Source organism: Vombatus ursinus, unplaced genomic scaffold (assembly GCF_900497805.2).
Source record: "Vombatus ursinus unplaced genomic scaffold, bare-nosed wombat genome assembly UNPS02014812.1, whole genome shotgun sequence".
NCBI lineage: Eukaryota > Metazoa > Chordata > Mammalia > Diprotodontia > Vombatidae > Vombatus > Vombatus ursinus.
The window spans coordinates 20391116-20408664 of record NW_020954590.1 but is presented as its reverse complement, the minus strand read 5'-3'; the positions used below and the strand labels follow the sequence as shown (position 1 = coordinate 20408664).

Below are 17549 nucleotides of genomic sequence, written 5' to 3'. Positions count from 1 at the left end.
TTGCCTCAGGAAGACCCATCCCTAGAAGCATTCAAGTGTCACCTTCAGGGTCAGTGACAAAGCCAAGGGAAAGTGGCCAGTCAGGATGCTTGCAATGGTTAGAGAGAGTTTGTCAAGTTTGTTTCTCTATAAAACACCTAAATTCTTTTCTTCACCCTCCGAAAATGGGGAGGGCAAAAAACAAGGATAGTAACCAAATTAGGGATTGTGAGAAGGTTCATAGAGCCTCTAGAAACCCTAGCCCAGCTCAGAAATCAAGAATGGTGGAGAACTAGCTGTGTTTCCACCATGTCAGTGACACTGGAGAACACAGAAACCTATCAGTTGGGGAGGGATGGTGGAAAATAACAGCAGGCAATTATTATAGTGATGGGATGGAATCTTGAACTGAGCTCAAGATACAGTAAGGTGGTGACCACTGGAGGATGGAGTGGGGGAGAAGGGGGGAGGGGAATTATCATTTAGGGTCAAACATAACATAAATTAGAAAAAATAGTCTCATGTAAAGGACAGGAACTTCCTTAAAGCCAGGATTAGGGGTTGCTGGTACAATTAACAGGCAGTCCTTTTCTCCAAAAAGCATTTGCCATCTCTGACCCTGTAAGTGCCTAAATATTGTTCTTGGGAAAACTCACAATCAAAACAATTGATAGGCTGAAGCTTGTAGTACACTTACCACAGGAAGAGTATGTTATCTCTCCATCTGAGGTGTTGCAGGTCCACCTATTTTTCACTGACTCAATGAATGTGAAAGTTAACAGGGTGGAGAAAAACACAATCTGAAGCATAATTAAGTATCTTTTAAAGCTTTCAAAACGAAAATAGAAGAGCAGTGAATTAGTATCTTATTGTTTCCTGTCCGGTTGTAAGAAGAAAAAGTTTGACTTAGTCATAAGTCACATGATTTCTGGCTTCCTATTCAATTTTATTTCCTGTTTTTCTGATTCTCAGTATTTGTACTGCCTTCCAGTAAGCAATTCCTGTAAGATGAGAGGGAAGGAAATAAATGCCTACATATTTGCTCGTCATCTTTATATATACAAAGAACAGCCACTTAACAATGAATGTGCAAAAACCCTAACGCAACAGTTCACCAAATCTAGTGAAACTAAATGTTAAAAATAATAGTGATCTGAGCTTTAAAAAAGAAAAATCTTTCCCATTACCAGAAAAAAATTAATAGTCACAACTGCATGTAGAAATTTTGTAGAAGAGAGAAATTGGGCAAGGCAAGAATTGGGCAATTTGCTTTAAGAAAAGGAGACTGTGCCCACTCCCTCATTTCACCAATAGTACCAGCTCTCTGAACTATCAATCACATTAGACAGGCAGTGATGGTTTTAATTTCTCTTTATTCCTTGGACAATTAGTTTTACTTCTCTAGTCCTCAGTTTTTTCATCCTATAAAGGAGGTTGGAGTAGAATCATTAAATGATCTTTAAGGTTTCTTCCAGCTCTAAATCCTATGACCTTGGACAGTGGCCAGAGAATGTGGAAAAGAACAATTCATTGTCCTACATAGTTTTAACTGCTGAGGACAGACAACATACCTAGCTAAGTACTTATGAGAAAGCCTGGCTCTGCTTCTTGTGTCCACCTTCAGGCTTGAGAAAGCATTCGAGTCAGAGCAAATTGGGTTAAACAGTCTTTTTGAGACCTAATAATGAAGTAATTGTGACTTTTAAATGCCAAAATCTTACTTTATTTTTAGAAACATGGCAAGAAACAAACAACAAAACCTTAAGTATCTTTTCAAGGAATTAGCTACATAAAATAAGTACATTTAAATAAAAAAGTTCTCAAGAAGGAAACAGAAAATAAAGATATGTAGATGCAACTGGATAGGAAGAGCAACTAACTAGATAACATACTAAATATAACATACTACATAACATGCTGAGAAGCACTGGGTTGGATATAATTTCGAGGGCACTGATTCTCAAATTTATTTAGAGAACACCAGAGGTGAGGGGGAAATAGACTTATTACCACAAAATATCAATAACTCCCAACCCGTAAGTCTATTTCTCATCTCTACATAATTTTTGTGAGTATAATCCACAGAAGTAATAAGAAGGCAATAGGCAAGCTTTCACAAGCAATATTCTACAGCAAAACAAATCTTTAAAGTCACACAACCTACCAAAGGGTATAGAGAATACAAGACCTCATTATGCTTATTAACTATTTAAAAAACATTTAATTCGGTAAGGAAAATGCCATCTTAAAGACTTTTCCAAGAAGGTCCATGCATATCAGAATCAGATTCTTTGAAAGATGCAACAGCAATAATTTTAGTGACCACCTACTTACCATAATCAAGAAATGTATAAAACACAAATTATACTTGTCTAAATTGTTTGCTGCTGTTACAAAGGATGTCCAGCAGAGTATAAAAGGGAGATTCCTTATAAATGGTTACATCCTCGATATACTGAGGTTTCTGTATGATTGTTGCAGCCAACTTTCTTCGGTCCCTGTACCCTATTTAATATAAAAGGAAATATGCACAAAAATATTTTTTTCAGAAAGCTTTATTCAGTACATATTCTTCTTTTCTTTCCTTGTGCCCTCTTGACAACTTTCCATATCCCCTGGAGACATGTATGTGTGTCCCAGATTAGAAAGCCTTACTTTAGGATAAAATTCAAACTCTTGTTTTCCACTTAAAGTCCTCCACAATCTGGCTCCCACCTTTTCTGTCAAGCTGATTCCACATTATTCCCCCTCATACACTCTGTACTCCCGCTAAAGTGTTCACTTGTGTTCTCCATACCTGATATCCTATCTCCCACCTTTATGGATTTGCAGTCCATCCCTCTTACCTGGAATACTTTTCTTCCTTACCTTTGTCTCTTGGAACTAACCTCCCTCAAAGCTTAGTTCAAGTAACTGCTTCTTTCAAAGGGCCTTTCCTGATTTCCCTCATCACTCTATATCCAGTACTGATGAACACGTTTAACTCCCATAGCAGAGTGTAAGTTCTCTAAAAACAGAGACTGTGTCTTTCATATTCCTAGCACCGAGTACACAGTAGGTGCTCATTAATTGCTTGTGGATTGCTTCAAGCACATGAACATTTCTACACCTCCTAAATGAGCTTATCACTCAAGAATTCAAGATGATTATACATGCAGGGAAAAACAATTGAATGTCTATTGTTCAGATTATGACATGTCACGGAATAGACAAGCAGAGTTGATCTATCATTACATATATTCTGGCCAGACACCGTGCATGGATGGTACCAGATCCAGAATGAAGCAGAATGGATTGTATTCCCTAGAGGAATTACACAGTAGTTTTGATGATTCCTAAGCTTCAACTTGAAAGCAAAAAGGCAACTTTCTAACAGCAATACCCTTTGCTGTTGACTGTCATGGAACAACACAGTCTCTGAAGAATTAAAGTTGTGGATCACCTAAGGATAACTGAGGGGTACCTGGTGGGCATGAGGAGACAGCACATCACTAGAGAAGAATTGTACAGAAGCAACATAAAGGATGTCATCAGAAATGTATAAAAAAAGAGGGGAACTGACCTCCTAAGATCATTGTGAAGATCTAATAAGATGTATGTAAATCATGTTTAAACCTTAAAAATAGTATAATTGAAAGGGAAAGGTTTGAGGAGGCATCACATAATCTACAAAGTTCTCATTTTTGGCATATCTGGTTTTGCAAACAATATGTAACAGTTTCACATTTAAATCTCTGTTCTACTTTGTAGATGGAAACTTTTTTTTGGTTTGTGAAGTTCACAATTTTTTAAAAAATCTAGGTTTCAATAAAAATTCTTTCTAAATAACTTAAGTTAACATTGTTTTTTATAAGGCTTCAAATGTTTCACATTTTTCTTTATTACAATATTATTTTACAAGTCAGATTTACCATCAGTGCAGTAGCTGACCTTGATGTTTATCAAGTTCATCCTCATTGAAGGCACTTGACAACATGGCTGAAAACATCACACTAAAAAGCATGGAAGCAAGCATACAGTCTTGTTTCACTCCACTGGTGACTTGGAAAGCAGAAGAGCATTGTCCATTATTCAGAACCTGGGCAAGCATGTCATCATGAAATTGATGTACAATAATGATGAACTTCTCTGAGCAACCAAATTTTGACATAATTTTCCATAGGCCCCCACAAATAACAGTATCAAAGGCCTTGGTCAGATCTACAGATATTGTGTACAGACCTCTGTTCTACTCCTGGCATTTCTTCTGGAGTTGTCAGGGAGCAAACATCATTACTTGTTCCTTGGCCTTTTCTGAAGCCACAATGGCTCTCAGGTACATGACCACCTCCCAGGTGAAGGGATCAGCCTATTAAGGAGGACTCTGGCAAGAACCTTTCCAGCAATAACTAAGAGAGAGAGAGAAGCCCTTTTGATTATCACAGGACACTATTTCCTTTCCCTTTATAGAGATGGACAATGGAGGCATCCTTGAACTCAGCTTTTGTATGAGAAATGGACCCCCCTACTTTGTAAATCTCAGCTGGAATAGAATCAGCACCAGGTACTTTGCCACACAAAAGGAACCTGATAACATTCAAAACTTCTTCTTCAGCTGGAACTTCAGCTAGGGAGGGATTGACTTCAATCTGAGGCAAATTGTCAATGGCTTCAGCATTTACGATAGTCTGTTGAGAATACTATGGAAGTGTTCAGCCCATCTCTCTACGATCATGTCCATTTCACTAATCAATGTGGCTCTATCAGCACTGAGTAGTTGAGATGCACCATAGGTCTTTAGCCCATAATGCCAAGACCAAAGTGGAGGGAGTGTTGGTACATGTTTGCAGATGATTGTGCACCAATGCACCCCTGAAGGTGAGATGCAACAAAGTATGGATTGATTCTCTGCTGCTTGTGCTAATTTTGGCCTAACAATTAACATCAAAAAAACACAGGTGCTCCATCAGCCACCACCACACCATTCATACATGGAACCATCGGAGCAAATGGAGAAGTTTTGAATGCTGTGGATAAATTCACTTACCTTGGTAGTGTACTTTCTAGGGATGTACACTTTGATAATGAAGTTGACTCACGAATTGCCAGAGCCAGCTCAGTGTTTGGAAGGCACCAAACGACAGTGCGGGAGAGAAGAGGTATTAGAATGACTACCAAACTGAAGGTCTACAGAGCCGTTGTGCTGACCTCATTGTTGTACGCTTGTGAAACCTGGACAGTATACCAGTGCCATGCCAGGAAACTGAATCGCTTCTATTTGAATTATCTTAGGAAGATTCTGAAGATCACCTGCCAGGATAAGATACCAGACACTGAAGTCTTTTCTTGAACTAAACTGCCAAGCATTCAAACTCGACTTCAGAGAGTGCAGTTCCGATGGACTGGCCACACTGTTCTAATGCAAAATGTACACTTGCCAGAAAGACTATTTTATGGATAACTCACACAAGGCAAGTGTTCACATGGTGATCAGAAGAAGCGACACAAGGACACTCTCAAAGTCTCTCTTAAGAACTTTGGAATTGATCATGTATGTCACATGCGAGACACTGGCACAGGACCGCTCAGTATGGTATGCCCTCATCAAAGAAAGTGCTGTGCTCTATGAGTAAAGCAGAATTGAAGCAGCTCAAAAGAAACTCTAGATGCACAAATTTAAATAATCCACCCCAAATGCTCACATGGACGATTGTGCCCAACCTGTGGCAGAGCACTCCAAGCTTGTATTGGTCTGATCAGGCACAGTCGGACACACTCTAACTTGACTCTAGCATAGTGATGTCATTTTGGTCCTCTTCAAGAATGAAGGACAACAACCAATCAACCATTTTAAAAGTAAGATACTAACAATAAAAAGATAATTTATTACCTTACAATGATACAAAAAGCATACAGTTGAATAGGTGCATAACAGCAAAGAGGGTCACATTTATCTTCTCCATGCTATTTATTTTCATAGGATTCTTCAATGTCAAAAGTAAAAGGCTTGTCATAGCCCATAAGATGGTTATAATCTTGAGGATGTGGAAAAAGCATTGGATTAACAAGCATTGATTTTGTTTTTGCATAAAATGAGGTAAATATACTTTTGATATCTGGAACCTTTACATCATTCTGATGAAACACTGTTCTCTTTTCTAAAAGAGCAACATTATAAGTAATAGCTGTGTAAGTGTCTGTCTTGGCTTCATGGTACAATCGAACCACATATCCCTTTGTAATAAAGTGAAGCAGCATAGGAGTAATTAATGTAAAAGTTCCCAAAGCACCAAAAAACGCAATTTTCAGAGGCAGACTTCCAAATTCAATATTAGTTTGTCCAAACATGTATGGGAGTAATGCAAGGCTGAGCAGGCTTGTCGAATAAGAGAAACATTTTACACCTGAATTTGTAAAAAAGAGCAAAAATTGGTTAGTGTTTTTCTAAGGCACAAAGTAATCAATTTATCCCACTCATTTTCAATTGTTCATCTTATATGACAAAAATTGCCTAAGAGCTTATTCATCATTAAGGATTCAAATTATTATAGGATCTAAGTTAATAATAAAAAATTAAGAAATTAAGAAATAAAAATTGGTTTTATCATTTTATCAAACAGAATTCTACTAAACAGCACTCATATATCTAAAGTATCCAAAGTAAAGATCTTAAGCTACTTTGAGACCTCAAAGTAATTGCCCCTGAATTACCAGATATTAAATTATTCCTGAGAGTTATTTCTGTGTGTGTGTGGGTATGTTAAGTGTATTGCAAAGCATATTATCATTTTTTGGAAGAAACAGACTTCTCAATTCTATAATCATACTCAATAACAGATAATTACTATAGTTAAACTACAGGATCTTTTGGATTATGCACTAGCTTGCAATTTCACATTTCAATAATTTTAATACTAAATAAAATATTCTACCCATACCAATATTAATGTACTTGTATATTCATCGTAGGAGAATGGAACAAAGAAAGAAAAATAGGCAAATCATCACAAGCTTTGAGGGAAGGTTCTCAGTGGCAAGATAGGTGAGGCCAAAGTTAAGTCTACCAAACCAAAATGTGCCTGAAGCATAGTATTTAATAAATGCTTTTTTTCATTCGTTCATCCATTCAAAATGGGGGAGGAGGGGTAGGAGATCTCTAATGTGCAAAACATTATATCTAGGATCTTATAACTTCTATTAGTTCAAAACCCCTCAACTCATTAACTGTTCATTCAAGTGCTTGACTCCCTAGAGACTACTTTAGGTACTCATATTTATTTTTATAACTACTCATTACTCCTAATAGACAGTAGTTATGGTCAGTCTTTCTCTTCAGCTTCAAACTTACGATCATTCTATGACAATGTTCTGACACAAATGGATTAAAGAGTGCTGGCATGCAAATTAAAGAGAAACATTCTTACTAGGCTTACTTAAATTTCAATTAGGATTTCCAGACCTTTTCCATACTTGGGCTTCTTTATATCTCTATAACTGAGATATAAAATACAATTATCTCTCTAGAACTCAGTTTTCATCCTCATCCCTCTAATGAGACAGTTCTAACACCAAAGACTTCCTAATTGCCAATGTCAATGGTGTTTTCCAGTCCTCACTTTTTTCAATTTCCTTATATTTTATAACACTGGTACATTGTTCTTCCTTGGCTTCAGATACCATATTTTCCCCAGTTCACTTCTTACTTCTTCAAAACCTTCTCTAGCTCTTTATCTTCTTCCCAACCCATTTGTATTTGTGTTTCTTAAGGGTCTGTCCTTGGCCCACTCTTTCCCAAGACATCAACCATCACATGTATGCAGCAGACTTCCACATCTTTACCTCTAGTCCTGAGCTCTCTTCTGGGATCCAGATCTATATCTTCAACTGCCTATAGCACATCTCTACAAGTACCTCAAACTCAACATGTCCAAAACCAAACTCATTTATCTTTGGCCATGACCCTGCTTTTCCTTCTGAATCTACAATTTCTGTCTATAGCAACAACATTAATTGTGTTTCCCATGTACACAACCCTGGTGCTACCTTTGACTCTTCCTCTTATATCCCATCAGTTAACATGTCCTATTAATGCTACTCCCAATTCTCTTGAATTCATCTCTACTTTTCCATTCCAAATACCACTACCCTGGCACAAGCCTTCTTAGCAGTCCAAAGGACTTTTCATAGGGCCCAAAAATATGTTTGTGATGTTACCTTTTTTCTCAGTTTTGAATTGTGTGCTTCATAGCCCTTATATCTTCTTATGTTTATACAACTCAAAAACATATTACCTGATCCTCCTGATATGAATGATAAGTCTTAATTTTTACCTGTGTTGTAATACTTGGTCTCTATAGGTCCATTTCCTAGGAGTATTGAACCAATACCCTTTGACTGAATCCAAACTTCACAGAACAAATCCCCTTAATAAAAGGATTTGTTCTATAAAACTTGGACTCAGTCAAAAGCTCGCACCCAAGGACCTAGAAGGCCACATGTGGCCTCGAGGATGCAGGTTCCCTATCCCTGGATATATGGATGCATTTGTGCCAACTCATGATGCTACAAATACAATATTTATTAAGTATTTATTGCATGCAAAGGATTGTGCACCAGGGAAGGGACAAGTTTAGATACAGCACAATTTCTTCCCTCAGGGAACTTAGATCTAATAAAGGGATGAGACACCAACACAGAGAGCTATACACAATATTATATGCGTGCATTAGTTATGTAAAATCTAAAAAAGAGGGTCATTTGCAACTGAAAACGGAGGTATGGAAACCCAGAAAAAACTTCGGTGGCATTTGAGTTAGGCACGTGTGTGTGTGTGTGTGTGTGTGTGTGTGTGTGTGTGTGTATGTTGCAGGGAGAGCAGACAGACTCAAACATATGATTTTTCTGGTGTAGAGAGCTTGCAATGAGGAAATTTCCTCCACCAACATAAATCAACAACTACTATAGAATGTGCAGTTCTATTAAGTGCCTACGACACTTAAGAGTTTAAATAACACATATTCTTTCATGTATCCTTTGCCCAACAGATAGCCTAACATGATACATTAGTACTTAGTTGTATATTCTATCTGAGAGACGTATTGGCCTAACCAAGGTACACTCTCATTTCTACCTACTTCAATTATTGCAATAGCAGTAACACAGATCTTCCCATCTTCACTCTTTTTCCCCCACTATAATCTATACTCAACCAGAAAAATCTTTCTTAGATATACATCTGGTCAAGTAATTTCTATGTTCAAAAATCTTCAGTGACTCCCTATTGTGTGAGATAGATGAAGTTTCCTCGGTACTAAAACTTATAAATCCCCTCTGTACCCCCAAAGCAGTAAAACTTGCAAGAGGTAACCTGTGCTCCAATTCCTCTAGCAAGGTTAAAACGTCGAAAGACTGCTAACTTAACCGCCTTTGTCTCCGGGTAGAACTTCTAAATGGTTATCAAAAGTCTTCCCGATCCTTTGTCTCTAGGCAAATATTTCCAAATAAGGATATTATGTACTAAGGTTCTTAGAAAGCAGCGTTTAGATTGTGCACCCTGAAACCCAGCCAATGGGAAGAAGGGCTCAGGAATGGGGAGGAGTTATCGCTTTAGGAGTATAAAACTTTGTTCCCCACTAACAGACTTTGCACTCCCTGGCTGTCGCTGCTCAAGTGATGAGGGCTATGCCGTTTCTCATGAGAAAGAATAAAACCTTTTCTGATCTCTGACTCAGCCTCTGAACTTCTAATTCTAGTGTGGCCATTGCCCCACACACTATTGTCTATGAAGTAAAGGTTAAGGTTATCTTTCTTGGAATCAAAAACCTCTACAATCTGGTACCAACCAGACTTTCTAATCTTATCTCACATTGCTTTCCTCCATACTCTAGTCAGATTGGACCACACTCTCTGCCCCTAAACACACATTGCTACATAAATACTTTTGTTCACACTGTTCCTTCAGCTTAGAATTGTCCTTCTTCCCCATCTTTCCTGAATTTCTACTCATCCTTTTTAAAGTCCAACTCAAATACAAGACTTTCCCTTTAAATTTTTCCTGGGTACCCACACTCATATCCTTCCCTTTTGCTGACTACAAAACAGAGGTATATCACCATCTATCCCTATATTTTGTACAGAAACATCAAAACAAGACATTAAATAATATCTGGAAAGGTTTTGAATTTTGATATTTAATATATTGCCCATTTACATCTCCATGATAAAACATCAGGATTCACCCACCCAAAAAAAGTGATTACTATAAGCATGTAATTACCTGGAAAGTATCTGAAAGGACTGTTTTAAAAATATATTTACAAAAATCATATTTCCACCTTTATGGCTCCATGTTCTAATACCATACTGCTGTAGTACACCCACACTATGATCTCCAATCTCTTGATTCCTCAATTCTCTCCCAGGCTATCAACCTGGCACTAACCACTCTTTCTTCTTTTCCCCATCGTGGCCCCTTGATGAACCAACTCAAAACTACACTGTCCTCCTTTCTTGAATTCCTAGCCCCTTTATCATATCACTGATTATGCCCCACCAAGCCTCAGCCTTGGATCACTCCCACCATTAACCATCTTCACTCCTACACACATGCTGCTGAACAAAGATGAAGAAAATCATACAACTGTTCCTATTGAGTCCACTACAATTAGTGTTACAAAATCTCAACTGGCCCCTTACTGCTACTATGCAATCCTACTATAACTCCCTCATCAATTCACTATCCCAGTCTTCACTGCAGTTCTTGCAAGCCTTTTCTTCCCTCCTCAAACTTCCCTTGGCTCCTACTCCCCCACCCTCTCAGATGAGGTTCTTACCTCTAATTTCACAAAAAAAAAAAAAAAAAACTGAGGCCATTTGCCACGAGCTCACTCTTTTCCCTTCTTCCTCATCTCACATCACACTGATGTCTCTTCTTCCATTATCTCTCCCTTCACCCCATCTCACATGATGAGGTGCCTTTACTCCTCACCAAAGCCACCCTCTTCCTGGTCAATTAACTCCATTCCATCCGTCTCCTCCACTAGATTACTCTCTGTCATCCTCACTCTATCACTTATTTTTAATTGCTCCCTGTCTACTGCCTTCTTCTCTACTGCCTATAAGGTCTTCCCATCCTCAAAAAAAACCCTCACTTAATCCTTCTATCTCCACAGTCATCCTAGATCTCTCCTGTCCTTTGTGGTTAAACTACTTAAAAAGACTTTCTACATCAAGTGTCTCCACTTTAATCTCCTCTCACTCTCTTAACTCCTTAAAATCCAGCTTCTGACTTCATCATTCCACCAAAACTGTTCTCTCCAAAGTTTATCAATGATGCCTTAACTGCTAAATCCAATTGCATCTTTCTCAGTCTACATTCTCCTTGTCCTCTCTGCAGCCTTTGATACTGCTGTTCATATTCTCCTTGATATTCTCTTCTCTGTAGGTTTGCAGAACACTACTTACTCTGTCCTGGAGGTCTTCCTACCTGACTGCTCCTTCTCAGTCTCCTTTGCTGGATCCTCATCCACAAAACATCCTCTAAGCTTAAGTATCCCACAGAGTTCTGTCCTGGGCCCTCTTCTCTTCTTCCTCTACTACTTCACTAGGTGATCTCATAAGCTCTCAGGGATTTCATTAGCATCTCTACATTGACGATTTTCAAATTTAGCTATCCTGACCTAACCTCTCCACTAACTTCCAATCTTGTATCTCTGTCTTTCAGACATCTCAACCTAGAAATCCAGTAAACATCTTAAACTCAACATCTTCAAAACAGAACTAGGTATCTTTCCCCCTAACCCTATCCCTTCACCCTCAACTTCCCTATTGCTGTAGAGGGCAACAACATCCTCCCAGTCCCTTAGGCTCCCAATCTAAGTGTCATTCTCAATTCCTTACTATCTCTGACCCCCATATCCAATCTGCTGCCAAGACCTGTCAGATATCACCTTTGTAACATCTCTGTAATAGACTCTCTTCTCTCCCCTAACACTGCCACCACTGATATGCATACCCTCATTACTTCATAGCTGGAATACACAATAACCTGCTGGTGGGTCTGCCTGCCTCAAGCTTCTCTCCACTCCAATCCATTCTCCATTCATCAACTAAAGTAATTTTCCTAAAGTAAAAGTCCAACCATATCACCCTCCTAGTCAATAAACTCTAGTGGCTTCCTATTGATTCCAGGATCAAATACAAAATTTGTTTCACATTCAAAACCTTTCATAACATACTCTGCCCCCCTTTTGCCTTGCCAGTCCTCTTACATTTTATTTCTCACCTTGTATTCTTCCCAGTGACACTGGCCTCTTTACTGTTCCTCAAACAAGACAATTGGCTGTTGGATCCAGGCATTTTCTCTGACTGTCCCTCATGCCTGGAATGCTCTTCTTTCTCATCTCCACTTGGTTTCTTTAAGTCCCAACTAAAGCCCCATCGTCTACATGAAGCCTTTCCCAACCTCTCTTAATTCTGGTGCCTTCCTTATTTCCTATTTATTGTGTAATGTAGCTTGTTTGTATACATGCGTTTGTTGTCTCCCCAATTAGATTGTTAGCTCCTTGAGGGCAGACCCTGTCTTTTACCTCTGTCTGTATCCCCATAGCTTCCACAGTACCTAGGCACATAGGTGCTTAATAGATGTTTACTAAGAAGCCCTTAATATCTAGCCCCAGTTGCTGTATTAACCAGTAATTGGTCTATCTCTAGTTTCTCCCCTCTTTAATTCTTCCTCCATGCAACTGTCAAAGAGATATTACTAAAGCACAGGTCTTAGGAACACCTAGCACAGAGTTTTGTACACAGTAGGTGCTTAATAAATGCCTGCTGATTGATTGCTGACTGACTACATCGCCGCTTGACTCAAAAAGCTCCAGTATCTCCCTACTGTCATTAGGAGAGAGTACAAACTACTACTGCTCTTGACAATCTGGTTCTAGCTTACCTTTCCAGGCTTATTAGACAATGATACCCTTCACGAATTCTACATTCTGGCTAAATTGGTCTGCTCCCTAATCCTCATATACAACATTCTAATTCTAGCATTCAAGCCTTTTCACAGGCTATCCCCCCATGCTTGGAATGTACTTGCTCATTACCTTTACCTCTTAGAATCCCTAGCTCTTTTCAAAGTTCAGTTCAAGTCTCATGCTTACCTCAAGGAAACTAGATGGTGCAATGGACGGAGCACCAGAGTTGGAATCGGGAAGATATGAGTTTAAATTCAGCCTCAGACACTGACTAGCTGTGTAATCCTGGGCAAATCACATAACCTCTGTCTGCCTCAATTGCCTCATAAATATAAAATATTTTAAAATATAAAACAGAGATCATAGAAGCATCTACCTCAAAGGGTTGCTGTGAGGATCAAATGAGATAATATTTGTAAAGTGTTTAGCACAGGTCAAGGCACGGAGTAGGTACTTAATAAATACTTATTCCCTTCCCTTTCCTTGCCCCCTTCCTTTTCTCTACCTAAGACCTTTTCTGATCCCTACAGCTACTAGCGCCACATCCCCAAATTGCTTTGTATATATATTTACTTGTGTGCCTGTTTCCCTTGATAGAATGCAAGTTCTTTCAGACTAAGGACTGTTTTCATTTTTGGTTTTACATACCCTGAACTTAATATAGTGCTTGACACACAAAATAGATGCTTATTAAGTGATTTAAAAAAATAAAACTAAAAACTTTACAAATCTTAAAAAACATAGATTTAAACCAGCACCTTATTCCATTCCTATCAACAGTCCTCTCTAAGCAATGGGATGAAGAAAGAGTACCTAAATTACAAATAATCAAAATCCCAATTCTAATCACATACCAAATACTGCTCTTGCCATATTCCCTGTATAAATCAGTCTTCCATCTTCTGATCGTTCAGGATGGGCACAAGTATGAATACATCTAACACATTCACCAGAAGCTCCCTAATGGATTAGAACACATTGTAATGTTACACAATTTTTAAAAACCGTTCATACTAACTAGCCATTTTGGAAGAGCTTTTCATTATTTTAAGTGTTTTTCAAAGTTCTCCCCAAAAACTTGCTTAATCACTATAACAAATATCTGTAAGAAACAGAATTTGAGGTGAATTTTCAAAAAAGAAAGAAGGAAGTTCAACACCTACAAGAACAGGGTAATAATCCAAATATAAGGGCACCTACAAAACCCAGATTATGATCAAAAAATCAAGAGGGACATGAAATGATCGTCCTTTAAATTCTAGTTGTAAATAGCTGTATCTTCCTTATTTGTAAGTGAAAAAAGCAAATTAGAAATGTCAAACTACCAAAAATAAGTATCTTGTTACTGGTTTTGAATAGAAGGGAAACAACTTTCCTAAAGGCCTTGAAAATACAATAGATAGATCCTATGTTTCATAATCATCTTATCATCTCTTTTACTTGACACTGTTTTAAATTTCAGGAAAACGGGAGGCTGCAGCACATTACGGCAATGACTTTTCTTGATAAGAAAAACTGAAATATAATCAGGGAAGCCCATTTCCTATGACTGTAAGATTAAATTTAAAATCTCTCCAAAATCTAAATCTTGCCCTAGTTCCCTATTATTTAACCCTTTACCTCCCAATCCAATTAGAATAAATCCAATTGTAGCACCTTAGAGGAGGTAAGGGTACATCTGTACAGATGAACTTTCATACAATGGAATTCCTGGAAATGGAAATCATTAATTAGAAAATAGAACTATGGTATGAAAACCAGAGTAGAGGAGTTCTACTCCCCCTAGTTCTGGGCCCAAATTGTTTTAAAATTCTGCTTTCTGGCCTGTGCACTCAACTGTCAAAAAAGCAGGACGGAGGGAGGAGGCGAGACACAGTGGAGAGAAGTCTGTATGGCTTCGGGATTTATTTCTACGGATCTGAAAAGTCTTTGAACCACAATAAGAAAACAATTTCTAAGTCACACGTGGGTCCCAAGGGCAACAGATGGCAAAGGAGTAAACAGTCCCGCCTCCAGGGTCATCCTCTAATCTAATCCGCTGGATTTTACCGACACGTGTCCGGCTGACGTCAGACCCGGGGCCCCACGAGGCCTTCCACGCCTATAAACCTGACTCTCACGTTTGCGGCTCCCATGGCCTCTTTTTTTTTTTTTTAAAGCGCTGATCTAGCTGATAATGGGAACAACCCCAGGCCCCCGTGTACTCCCGGAACCTCCCCCCTCCCCCTCCCCCTTCCCCTCCCCCTTCCCCTCCCTCTCCTCTCCTCCCATCCCGGGCCAAGATGCCGGAGGCGGCACCTGTTCTCGGCGGGGCGCCCGGAGGGCGAGGCCTCGCGCCGATCCCGGGGGTGCTGCGAGTGCGCTCCGATCGCTGCCTGCGCGCGCGCGGTTGAGGCCAGAAGACTCCCGGGGATCTCGAGCGGCCCAGCGACTCCGCAGCGCCGCCGCTGCCCACGGTCTAATCCTCGTCCCGCCGCCGCCGAGCCGCAGCCGGGGGGCCCACTGGCCGCTGACCGCTAGGAGCAACATCTCCCTTGCTCTGAGTGAATGCGGGCAACTTCGGAACCGCGGCCCCGCAGCGGCCTGGTGTCACCAGCAAAGACACCCCCTCGGCCCGCGCTTTCCCTCCGCCTTCTGATCCCTCAGCATAGCGATTGGCCGCCTGGCTGGTACTCTGGCTTTCCTGTCCCCTTGGAAACTGGTCCCGAAACAAAAGTTCCCGAGATCAGAGAGGAGAGCTGCAGCCTGGAACCTGAAAAGTCAAGGCGCAAATGTAGCAGAAATAGAATCAAGGCGCTACTGTTGCTAGTACCTGTGCTTGAACTAAACTCCTGGCGCCTGGAGAAAAGAAGACTTCGAAAAAGCAGAGCCCGGAGCCAAAAAAAAAAGCCGCATTTTTTGAGGATTTGAAGAGCTATCATGTAGATGGGTGTATCGCAACAATTCTGCTTGGTCCCAGAGGCCAGAACTAAGAACAATGGGTGGAATAGCAAAGAAGCAAATCTAAGCTTGATGCCAGAGGGAAAATACTTTCTAGTAAAATTAGAGCTGTCCATGTGTGGAACGGAATGCCTTGGGAAGTAGTGGGTTCCCTCTCATTCGATAACCTTAGAAAAGCTCCAGTACTTCAGTTTTGCTCCCAAACTAGTCTGTGTGTGGAAACCTCGCTTATTTTTGTTTATTCCTTCCCGTTCCCTAATCCCCACAGTTCAGAGATGAGTGGTCACATAGAGTAAAGCAAAGGCCCCTGCCGTCTTGCCCCTGCAGCACTGAGTTCATCTAACACGAGCATGATGTCAGCCTGGACCTCAAGCCTTTGATTATATTTTTCTTTTATTAATGTGTCCACTGGTTCAAAAGGAGAAACTACCTGTTCTAGGTGGGCTCTTCAAAAGATAGTTCCTTCTAATACTCTTAGCTTAGACATTGCAGTAATTTCTTGGCTTCGTTTCCTTTGTGTTCTTTACTCGTGTTGTTTTTACTGGTTGATTTTGCACCTCTTCTGAAGTTTAAAAGCCCTTCTCAATCTGGCTCCAGCCAACTCCTTCCAGGTTGTTTATTACACTAAACTGCATATAGTTGGTCTTCACGCACTCTCTTTCTTTTTTTCTTTCTTTTTTTTTTTTTTTTTGGTTAGGCAATGGGGTTAAGTGACTTGCCCAGGGTCATGAAGCTAGTAAGTGTTATGTGCCTGAGGTTGGATTTGAACTAGGGTCCTCCTGAATCCAGGGTCGTTACTCTATCCACTGTGCCACCTAGCTGCCCCACACACTCTACTTTCTAGCCACATTGGCCCATGGGCAATTCTCAATATATTCTATTTCATCTTCAGTCAAAATGCCTTGGTACAGACACTATCCATTTTTTGAAACACCTCCTCATCTCTCTCTCTCTCTCACTGAATCCCCATGGTAGTCTATTCCAAGGATAGTAGAAACTCATACAAATCACAGTCAATAAGCATTTACTAAGTGCTTACTATGTGACCTACACTGCTAAGCATTGGGAATACAAATAAAAGCAAAAAGAAAGCTAGCCCTTGCCCTTAATGAGTTCACATTCTAAGGTGGAAAGACAACACAAAAGAGGGCTGGAAGAAAAGGTTGGGGTGCAGGTACCCTGCACAGGGGCATAGTAGGGAAAATCCTATGGAGATGAGTCAGCAGTGCAGCCTGGGAAAGAATGAAGATTGTCAGGCCCTGGGCCTGACATTCCTTACTTTGGAGGTTCTGGAAGGAACCAGACAATCAAAAGGAGAAACTGCAGGAATGGAGAATACTTCCAATATAAGCAGTAGTCCAGTAGATATTATTACATATTTTAGAATTATATATATATTCCTAACCCTGAATCTCAAGGAATAAATTATGATTATTGGCTTGTTACTATAGCAGCCCAAAATTAAACTGACTTTCACCATTGGCTATCCAGTACGAGTAGTTTAGGGGCCAAGTTTATTTACATGGAAAAATAAGAGTATGCAAGGAAATTGTAAGTTGAAATGACAATCCCTTTCATTCAGCTCCACTATTTGTTTTTTACTGTATGCCTAAAATAACAAAGCAAAGCTAAAACTCTCATTTTTGGCAACCACAAGAACTAAAAGTACGCTCAAATCAA

At 39.7% G+C, this 17549-nt stretch overlaps 2 protein-coding genes across 4 annotated transcripts in view; both read right to left on the bottom strand.

Annotated features, from left to right (window-relative positions):
* Positions 1–903, bottom strand: part of LOC114053699 (lymphocyte antigen 96-like) — a 90348-nt gene extending 89445 nt beyond the window's left edge. The window contains exon 1 of one of the 3 annotated variants that reach the window (XM_027876819.1): positions 677–903. In XM_027876819.1, the coding sequence (XP_027732620.1) occupies positions 677–788 (112 nt within the window). In that variant the 5' untranslated portion in view covers positions 789–903. The remainder of the gene's footprint in view (positions 1–676) is intronic. The other 2 variants (XM_027876820.1, XM_027876818.1) reach the window with 2 other exon arrangements.
* Positions 904–5806: 4903 nt separating this feature from the next.
* On the bottom strand, positions 5807–15558 carry LOC114053712 (transmembrane protein 70, mitochondrial-like). The gene is made up of 3 exons (XM_027876842.1): positions 15228–15558; positions 13784–13889; positions 5807–6362 (listed from the first exon to the last, which is right to left on the bottom strand). The coding sequence occupies exons 1-3, from the start codon at positions 15456–15458 to the stop codon at positions 5923–5925; spliced, it is 777 nt and encodes a 258-aa protein (XP_027732643.1). The 5' UTR covers positions 15459–15558; the 3' UTR covers positions 5807–5922.
* Between the last annotated feature and the right edge of the window lie 1991 nt (positions 15559–17549).